General features: G+C 40.9%; 1 protein-coding gene across 1 annotated transcript in view; it reads right to left on the minus strand.

The window, feature by feature from the left end:
- The window catches only part of OSTF1 (osteoclast stimulating factor 1), a 51,132-nt gene that overhangs the window by 2,726 nt on the left and 37,504 nt on the right, over positions 1 to 10,902 (minus strand). Inside the window, exons 8-9 of the mRNA XM_019650681.1 lie at positions 8,976 to 9,054; positions 5,958 to 6,056 (exon numbers count right to left, since the gene is read on the minus strand). Coding sequence (XP_019506226.1) covers positions 5,958 to 6,056; positions 8,976 to 9,054 — 178 coding nt within the window. The remainder of the gene's footprint in view (positions 1 to 5,957; positions 6,057 to 8,975; positions 9,055 to 10,902) is intronic.

A 10,902-nucleotide genomic window follows, 5' to 3' on the forward strand; every position in this document is an offset into this window, starting at 1 on the left:
CGGCGACTGATCGGCCTCACCCGGAAGAGCGCAATGATGGTGCCAACTTGGGCCAGTGAAGCAACGTCCTCCACAACTGGACTGAAGAACAAAAGGACAGCAACTTGTCTGTTCCCCTTCCCCCAATTCCTCAGCGCTGTTCCCATCCCCCAATTCCCCAATAAAAATCTTTAAAAAAAAAAAAAACTAAATCTAATCAAACCTCTAACTCTACAACACCAATTGACAAAAATATAGAGAACAAAGGAACATAAGAAACAACATCATGGGGATGCATACATGCAATGTCTACACTGGGAAATTCAGGTAACTTAACCTGAACTCTTTAATAAATAAATTACAAGGCTAAAAATGGGAGAAGAAAAAAGGAAACACTGATTTAAACAAAGGCTACCTGGTTAAGCTGATGAGAAAAAGGCTACCTGGGGCCGGCCGAGTGGCTCGGTTGGTTAAGAACTTGCCCAACAGTGCAAGCTCTAAGCAACAGGGTCGCCAGTACGATTCCTACATGGGCCAGTGAGCTGCGCCCAAGCTGAGCTGCCAACAGGTGGCAGAATGGCTCAGCTGGTGAGAGCACATGCTCCTAACAAGGTTAGGAGGATGTTAACAATGAGGCTGCTAGTTTGACTCTCCCATGAGATGGTTACTACGCCCACCTGCAACTAATTGAACACAGCACCTTGAGCTGAGCAGCGCGACTGGACTTGGAGCTGAGCTTGCTATGCCCTCCACAACTAAGATTGAAGGACAACAACTTGGCTGTTTCCCTTCCTCAATTCCCCAATACTGTTTCCCCTCCCCAAACTGCCCAATAAAGAAAGAAAAAAAATTTAAAAACAAAACAAAACAAAACCCTGAAAAAAATAAATAAATAAAAAAGGCTACCTATCAATTAGAAACAGACTTGATTTGGACCCTGACTTAAAGAAACTGTAAGTAAATAAATAAGCAAACAATAAACAGGTATGAGAAAAATGGCAAATTTAGACAATGACAAGATATTTGATGATAGGACTTATTAATTTTACGTGTGTTAATGATATTGTAGGGTTGTGGGTTTTTTTGTTTTTTAAAGATTTTTTTATTAGGGAACTGAGGGAGGAGAACAGTGTTGGGGAATTGGGAGGGGGACCAGCCAAGTTGTTGTTCTTCAGTCTTCATTGTGGAGGGCACCAGTCGCCATCTGGCTGCCCATCTGCAGCTCATGGCCTCTAAGCTCAAGGTGCTGTGTTCAATCTTAGTTGCAGGTGGGCGTAGCCACCATCCCATGTGGGAGTCGAACCAACAGCCTTGTTGTTTAGAGTGCACACTCTATCCACTGAGCCATCCGGGCGGCAGCTCAGCTCAAGGTGCCGAGTTCAGTCTTAGTTGTGGGTGGGCGTAGCCCACCATCAAACAGACAATCTTGTTACACCAGCTGAGCCATCCTGCCACCTGTTTGCAGCTCAGTGACAGCTCAGCTTGGGCGCAGCATCACTGGCCCATGTGGGAATTGAACCGGTGACCCTGTTGCTCAGAGCTTGCCCTCTTAAGCCAACTCTTAACCAACTGAGCCACTCGGCTGGCCCCAGGTATTGTAGTTTTTTTAAGAGTCTTTCCAAGTTTAGAAAAATGGTTATTGAGAAAAAGGGGGGACATGAAAGAGTCAGTACAAGTGAGGTAGAAACCAATTATTTTATACAAGAGAAAAAAAAAGAACAAGTGGATATAAGCAGAATAGATGTAAACCTCAGTGATTTCACTTCCAAACTATTAGAAGTCTTCAGATTGACTATATTCCTCTCCATTCTCCTGAAGAGGAGTTCTGCAGACCTTGGGGAAATATATTTTGTTCTATCCCACACACACCATGAACTTCATTCAGGACTGGCTGTCCACTTAGTAACAGCAGCTTTTTAAGCTAAAGACAAAAAGAAACAGCAAAGCTCTTTTCCCCTTCTTTGCTACTACAATCCTGTGTTTGCAATATTTGAGATACTCTTTGTCCTTCAACGTTTACTTCTGCACTGTGCTTCACCCTCGTTTCTTCTGTTAGTAAGAGAAAGAGGACTTGCCATGGTGCAAACTCTGACTGAGTGGAAATCGAGACAGAAATGAGCCAGGCAAACAGATTCCTTCTCCTTCCCTCCTTTCAAGGACTGCCCGGAGGTACAGTGTCTCATCTGACAAAGCGGAGTGATGAGCTGTACCTCTTCACGGCCTGTCTTGGAGCATGAGCAGCATGGGGACGGTCTCCTAGCAGCGCTTCCCGTCCTCCCCTATCTCACTTCCATTTCCCCTCAATCTCACTGCCTTGGATTTACATGTTCCAATCCAAGCACCAGCACTTAAAACAGCCAGACAGACTGTAAAACATACAAACAATAAATAAATAAATGGTGGAAGGATAAACACAATAACATGGATAAATCTCATAGAAATAATGTTAAGTTGAAAGAAGCTAGACCCGAAAAGTACACACTAGTTGATTCCATCTATATCAAAGTTCGAGAACAGGAAAAGCTTCTCTCTATTGTGAGAGAAGCAAGGATGGTGAGGGAGGCTTCCAGAGTGTGGGAAATGGTCACTATCTTGATCTGACTTGTGGTAAATAAGTGTAACATAGTTAAATATAAAATTCATCAAGCTGTACACTTTGGATTTATGTAGTTAATGTAAATTATACACTAATTTTTAAAAATTGGGAAAAAATTAAGAGATCAACCCTCAAATATGACCCTGAACCCATCCCTACTCTTCATGGTAACTACAACACATGAATTATTTTGTCCCTATATGAAATCCAAGCAGGAATGAGCAAAGTAAACAGAAACAGTCTCAGAGACACAGAGGAAAAGCTGATGGTTGCTAGTTGGGAGCAGGGTGGGGATGAGGGAGAAGGGAAAGGGATTAGACAGCATAAATAGGTAACTACAATATTGCCACAGGGATATGAAAGACAGTTTGGGGAATATAATTAATGTTGTAAATATTTTGTAGGGTGTCAGATAATCACGTCTTGTTACGGAGACCACTTCATTTATGGGGTAGAGGCTTGATCACTGCACTGTACACTTGAAGCCGATGTTGTATAATATTGTATGTCAATTATAATTAAATATATATATATATAGATATATATATATATATCTATATATCTATATATCTATATATATATATATAGAGAGAGAGAGAGAGAGAGTCACGGGACATGGAGTATAGTGTGGGAGTGGAGTCAAGGGAATTGTAATAGATATGTATGATATGGGGGGGAGTGGGGCAGCAGATTGGGGAAGGGGGTTCTCACCTCAAGGGGTAAAATGTATAACTATTGCACTGTGTTGTACAGCTGAAACTAATTGAAAAAAATGTTTATTTCAGGGGGGAAAGGAAAAAAAAAAGAAATCCAAGCTGTGCTTTTAAAGGGGACACGATACCAGAATATACCTTTTTTAGCTTAGAGTTCATGCTAGCAATTAACCATCTGGCCCAATATTCAAACTCTCATTCCAACTAGGATCAAAATACAAATTAAAACTTTTTTAACTGGATGATTGGGGAAATGAAGCAAGCAAAAATAAAAACAGAGAAATGGGTAACATGAAAATCGAAATACGAAAACTCACTTCTTGGCTCTGTGTGCCAGTCCCCAACGTCACCTCCTTTATGAATCCATTATCTAATCAGTACAGATTTAGGAGGGCAGACTAACAACCCTTGAAGTGAAGAGAGAAAAAGAGGGGCACCCAACCTCCCAGGGCTGTTTTACAAAGACCACAAAGATGGGGATAAAGACAAGAGTTTGCCACCTGCCTCTGCCAGTTCCAGCGGCTCATGTCGAGGCCTCCGGGCGCAGCTCTCAGTGGTCTGAGCAGGCGTGCTATTTTCCCTGCCTGTCACCATCAAGCTCATGCTATACACGAGCTTCTGATAACCTTCGGTTCCTGAGAAACTTTACTCCTCTCAGTCAGCACATCCTGAAGGCACCCATGTAGCAACAGGAAGTCGGTAGCAGAAAAAGGAAGTTAAGCCACTGTCCTACTTTGTGACCCAACCAAGACAGCAAGGAGTAGCAGGTCCACTGCAAGTAAAAGTCTCTCTCCCACATGGCTGCAAATACAGCTTCTCAGTCAGAATGGAACTGGGGAGCACCACTCAGCTGATAAACACTTTCTCACTCAGTGGAGCCTGTTCCATGTATGCACGAGTGATGAAAGATTTGCTCTGCCAGTAAGGATTCATGGCTTAAAGAATTAAGGCGTCCCAAACTTCTTAATGGTTTACACTATACAATAATACCTTGGGTTTGTGAGCATAATTCGCTCCAGAAACTAACTACTTGTATTGCAAAAGATCGCTCGTTTACCAAGTTAAAATGTATTAGAAATGTTTGCTCAACTCGCAAACCAAGTTACTCGCAATCCAAGGTTTTACAGTATACCTGAACTGAAGTTAAAAGAAATAAGGATCTGGAACAAATACATATCTGGAATAAAGGACAAAAAGGAAAAATAGATTTGTGAGGAGAGCGATGATGGGAATTTGATGACAGGTGAGGAAGATATTTCTGAGCCGCTCCCTTGGTGATTCATGAAGAGAAGGGGACTGTGATATTTTTGACTGACTGAAACAGAAAACCAGGGGACTGACTTGATTTTGTTGCTTCTGCTAGGAATGGAATATGGGACAACACAACATCGCCTCTTCTCATAAATCAAAGGATAGCTGAGAGAGAAATAAGTTTTACAAGGGTTCAAAACTTAGTGGGAAATTGAGTCATTTGATAAAAACAGAAATCAGTAACTCACTACACAAGTTTGAGAACTCTGAAAGTGATAATACCTTCAAGTTAAAATGAAAACAAATGCACTTCGTCTCTATAATGGAAATTTCTCAAAAGTTGTAGGTCATTCTCCACCAATGGATGAGTCTAAACTCTAGACTAGAAAGCAATACTAAGAAGGGTTGGAATAATGAGTAGCAATGCTAAAGACTTGCAAAAAACGAGTCCTCCATTATACTCATTTCTTTCTAAAAACTAGTGAACAAATGTATCATTAGCTTATACTTTAAAGTGGTATTAAAGCACCAGACGTAAGATAATAAAGTAGAGTAAGGCTTGAGAAGTGAAAAAAAGAGACTAAAAGTTCCCTCTAGCCAAATCATCTACTACCTTTCCTTCTTCTACAACTCTGGGTTTCCGGGCAGGAGGCTGATGATGAACAAAGAGGAGGAAAAGAAGGGAGGATGGGAAGAAGAGTGCAAGGCACACCCTCCCAGCATTTCTTTTAGGAATCACCACATTTGAATGATTCTGGGGGGACACACTCAGTAAGCTAATAAACATCTGGAATCATGAATCATGAATGATGTAGGCATGTTTAACACCTTTTCTTTAACATCTTTTCAAAACAACCACACAAACTTTTCATTTTTCCAAACCTCTTCTCCCACATCAATACCTATTTTTATCTTTAAGAATGTACACCTAAACTTCATCTTTAAAAACCACCCATAGTACTATGAATAAATGCCAAAATGTTTGCAAAGTCTAGAATAATTTTAGATTATACTTTATTGACACTCTCATTTAAAATAGAAATAAAATATAATCATGGAGCTATTAAGTGCTTAATTTAAAAAATGTTTAGAGGTAACCACTCATAAAAACATATCTGAAAAGAGGAGATAGAGACCATGGTTCTCTGATAAAGACTGTGTAATGGAAAGCAAGGTGATTAGAATTTGATTGTAAGAAACAAAGAAAACATACAAAAATTAGTAAAAGATTAATGTGTCTTCAATTTTGTTTGCATGATGGTATTCTTCTGTGTCAGAAGTTCTGATTTAGACCAAAGATATAAAATCTAATTTCAGAAACACCTGAGGAGTTTACCAAGAAATTTTTCCCCAATATTAAGTTGGTAAATCTTAGTCATGATGGCACCATAGGAGAAAGAAGGGTTAAAACCAAATACCTGTTCCCTGTTTCTTTTTCAGGAGGGTTGCACAGGCAGCATTAGTAGCCATGTCCAGGGCCAGCTTCTTCTCATTGTTCCTTAAGTCTGTTCTAGCACCTTCCCCAACACAAGAAAAGTAAATCAGATGTTTTTGAAGACTGTATAGTAGCAGTCAATCCTCTTTCCACCAAAACTAATCATTTCTGGCAAAACTAATTGGAGAACCTTTCTGGCCCAGAAGTAAGCTTTTCCAAAACAGAAAATCATTCACAAAACCATAATAGTGTATTTGGCATCTTTAATCAAGGAGCTTGTTGCTGCACCTGTGATAATTATGCACATTCAAAAGATAGCCTTCCCTTCGGGTCCCTGTAGAATTTCATGTGAACTTTTCAGTGAGTTTACCGTCCCTATGGTAAATCCTAAATCACTTAGACCCCAATAGCTGCATGTGCCTCAGCATGAGTGTTTGGAGATTAAATGCAATATGCCCTTTGCTTCTTTTTCTGCTCGAGGTCTTTAGAAAAGACCATGTAGGCTGAGCTCGAGGGGATTAATATTTTATCTCTGTAAGTATACTTTCATGCAAATGAGCAGAACAGTAACATAATAAAACCCAGAGGCAATTAATTCATAGTTCCTGTAGCCCATCTTCCACTTTTTTCCTTCTCTTTATTGTGTAAAAAATTACATCATAATTCATGAATGCATTCTCATCATTAAAGATTCAAAAATACAGAAGTATGCTGAACAAAAGCATATGTACCATTTCACCCCCAGCAAACCCTTGTCCTTCCCCATTTTCTACCTTCGCCAAAGGGAACCACTCCAAACAAGTGGGCGTCAGTTTCATCTCCCTTACGTGCATGAATGCATTCACAGACGTATACGTACATACACCAAAATCATACTACATGTACTGATCTGTAATTTGATTTTTTAATTGAAGTACAATTGACAGATACTAGTTTCAAGTATACAATATGATTCGGTATTTGTATATAATGTGAAATGATTGCCATAATGTCTAGTTAAAATCCTTCACCATACATATTATAGTTACAAATTTTTTTTTAATGTGAGAACTTTTAAGATCTACTCTCTTTGCAATTTTCAAATACATAATACAGTACTAACTTTAGTCACCATGCTCTACATCACAGCCCCAGGACTTATTTTATAACTGGAAGTTTGTACCTTTGGACCCCAAGATTTTTTTTTAACTTAACAATATATAATAATACTCCTTAGTAGGGTGCATACTTGTAACTCAATCTATTTAAATGTTTATAAGTGTTCTATTTTGTGGATGTTCCTAATATTGTTTAATCCCTCCTCTACTGAGGGGCATTTAGGCTGTTCCTAATTTTCATGATCACAAACAATACTGCCTCTTGCTGGAACAACATCTCTGTTTATATGTATTTCTGAAGGATGGTTTCCTAGAAGTGGTGCTACAATGTAAGAATATGTACATTTTTAATTCTGCTAGCTACTGTCAGACTGCTATCCAAGAAGTCTTTACCAATTTAAACCTTCTGCCACAGTATATGAGAATACCATTTTCTTTACAACCATATCCTCTTCAACAAACAAAAAATAAATGTCTGAAAACTTAAAGGAACAAAAATATTGAGTCGGAAAAAATAGTATGTTTAATTAGGAGTAGGGCAATCGTGCAAATCTTCCTCCTGAACAGAATTAGATCTATCCACAGTTAGGGTTAAATGGAAAACCTCATTCTCTCATTGTGCTCTAGTACAAAAATCCTGAGGGTTAGTAGTTCTGGGACTGATTATATTTTACATTAAATTACATTTTAGAACTCATAGATGTGATTCCTGTTAGAACAGGAAATGTTCAGAGACAGTCGTGCTAGAGAAGAAACAACTATTTCCTGTGTCCCTCTTAATCGCCGCTGCCCAATAGAGACACAGTGTGAGCCATATATGTGATTTTCAATTTTCTAGTGGCCACATTTTCCAAAAGTTAAATTCACTTTAATGATATATTTTATTTTTACCCAGTATATCTGAAATGTTATCACTTTATCATGTAACCATTATAAAAATTATTGTGATATTTTACATTTTTTCCACTAAGTCTTCAAAATCTGGAGTAGATTTTACATTTACAGCACATCTCAATTCAGACCAGACTAATTTCAAGGGTTCAGGAGCATATGTGGCCAGTGGCTGCCATAGCAGATGGCACAGCTCTCAGCATAATCTTAGGGGGGACACTACAGTGGTCCCAGAGTGTCTGATCTTTTAGACCTAGAGTTTACATCATCAACATACTTTAAATAAAAAATATTTCCTCTAATATATTCCACAACAATGCTCCAAGGAGCCCTAATGATTTTGAGTCCATATAACATGTGGCTTGGGGACTTGGGCATCTTATATTATAGCCTTCTGGACCAGGGTGTGCTACGGGGTGATATGCCTGGCCCTCTGTAAGGGTTAATTACTATTTGTGGGACAAATGGATAGATGGATGGATGGTCAGTTCATAATTTCACTGTTCCCTCTGACTTGTGTAAAAACAGGAATCAAGGGATTTTCTCTCATTCTCTGTACATCTAGCATCTGCTCAGTTCAAAGCAAGACACTGTAGCCACAGCAGTCTTTCTTCTATATCAAGGCTTTCCTGTGAAAGCAGGGACCTCAGCAACTTGACCCACACAGCTTTCTCAGAGAGGATATCTCTCACACACATACACACACGCACGCGCGCGCTTCCTCCTAAGGCCCTTTAGTCCTGCAGAAATGTACAATAAGTTCTTACTAAAATTAACATATGTAATTTTGAGGCTTGCCAAGATTTTAATTTAAAACTAAAAGCTTACACAAATCACAATAGTTTCCTCTTATAACAACTCCGTGATGCAGACAGAGTAGAGGTTAAAATCCCAGTTTTAAAATACAGAGCATAAGGAGGCTATTATTCTTCGTACTCTCCCAAATGGTATACTTGGGTGTAGCCTATTTTTTGGGGTAAGCAAAGACCAGATAAACTCAGCAGACACTTTACCTTTTCCCAGAAGCAACTCGACAATATCTGCATAGCCCTTCCAGGCAGCAGCATGCAAAGCTGTGTCTCCCAACTTGTTCTATAGTGAGAAAAAGAGAAAGTAGCATTTTTAAAAGATAGGGCAGTCTGAAAACATACATGTTAGGCTTATTCCAAGTAAACCTAAAATGAGAACAAAGTTATAAAATCATGTAAAATTCCAAAGAGGGAAAGGAGACCAAGGAGATGAGAGATGACTCATGTGGGGCGCTGCAATGGGATGCTGGAGTAGAAACTGCAGGGGCAGAGCACACATGGACGTGCAGACACCCGCAGAGGAAGACACCAGGAGAGTGCGCCTATCTGCCCCACGAAGCCAAGCAGAAACTAGGAACTGGAGATGCCCGGAGACACTGGAGCAGGAGTGAGGCCTGGTGGCGAAAACAAGGGTACTGGGCGAAAGTGTTGAGAAGGAGTAACCCCAGAACCCCAGATCACCTGCCTCTCTCCTTGCTGCCAGAAGAGCCAGTACAGGTGGTAGAATTACCCTGTCAAGAAGTGAACCAGGTAGTGTCCAAACTCATGGACACTAGGTACAAGAGAAGGAGCAGTGAGGCCAGGAACTAAAAGCAGGGGGAGGTGAGAAGCCTGCAAACCGGGCAGTGAGACTGCTCTCCAGCTGCCTTTACCCACCCTCAGGCCCCATGTGTACAGTCTGGCATGTGCCCCCAACACGAGGCTGGAGGTCACTTGTCTGGTGGAGCTGAACAGCCCCACATGCAGAAGAGGAAGTGGGTACTCATACTGGCATCTGGGTAGAACCCAGCAAAACAGCCAAGACCTCACCACTTCACCCTGTGGAAAACCCATGCAGCCAACAAGCCCCTCAAGCACACAGAGCTTCCAATAACACTCAAACATGAGTAGATAAACCAAGACACAAGGTATTTGAAGAAAGTCTCCCACATTGAGGAAAGACCAAAATAAACAAAAGAAATGAATTTCCGAGGAAAAAGAGACTATACTGTGAATAGCAGAAACTGTTTTAAAAAGCTCTAATTAACATATCAGAGATATAAGATGATATTGCATGATGAAATAAGAAAAAAGATGCTATTTAAAGATATGAATCAGAATAAAAGAAAGAGCTTGGGGTAGACAGAATTCTAAGATGGCCCCCAAGACCCCTACCCCTGGCACACATCCCCTGTATAATTCCCTCCCCTTGAGTGTGGGTGAGACCAGTGAATACAACAGACTATCACTCCCACAATTAGGTTTCTAATCATTTGATGTTGAGTTCATCAAAAGGGAGATTATACTGGGTGGGCCTGACCTAATCAGGTGTGCCCTTTCCACAGAAAAGGTAGTGTTAGGGTCACAATCTCCTGCTGCCCTTCAGGAAGAAAGAAACAAGCCATGTTGTGGGCTGGCTGAGTGGTTCAGTTGGTTATGAGTTGGCTTAAGTGCGTGAGCTCTGAGCAACAGGGCCGCCAGTTCAATTCCCACTTGGGCCAGTGATGCTGCGCCCGAGCTGAGCTATTGCTGAGCTGCCAACAGGTGGCAGGATGGCTCATCTAGTGTAACAACAAGATTGCCTGTTCAATGGTGGGCTATGCCCACCCGCAACTAAGACTGAACTAGGCACCTTGAGCTGAGCTGCCGCTCGGATGGCTCAGTGGATAAGAGCGTGTGCTCTTAACAACAAGGCTGCTGGTTCGACTCCCGCATGAGATGGTGGCTACGCCCACCGCAAGCAAGATTGAACACAGCACCTTGAGCTTAGAGGCCACGAGCTGTTGACGGGCAGCCAGATGGCGACTGGCGCCCTCCACAACGAAAACTGAAGAACAACTTGGCTGGTCCCCTCCCCGAATTCCCCAATAAAATCTGAAAGAGAGAGAGAGAGAGAGAGAGAGAGAGAGAGAGAGAGAGAGAGAGAGAGAGA

This window comes from Hipposideros armiger, unplaced genomic scaffold (genome assembly GCF_001890085.2).
Source record: "Hipposideros armiger isolate ML-2016 unplaced genomic scaffold, ASM189008v1 scaffold_144, whole genome shotgun sequence".
Lineage (NCBI taxonomy): Eukaryota > Metazoa > Chordata > Mammalia > Chiroptera > Hipposideridae > Hipposideros > Hipposideros armiger.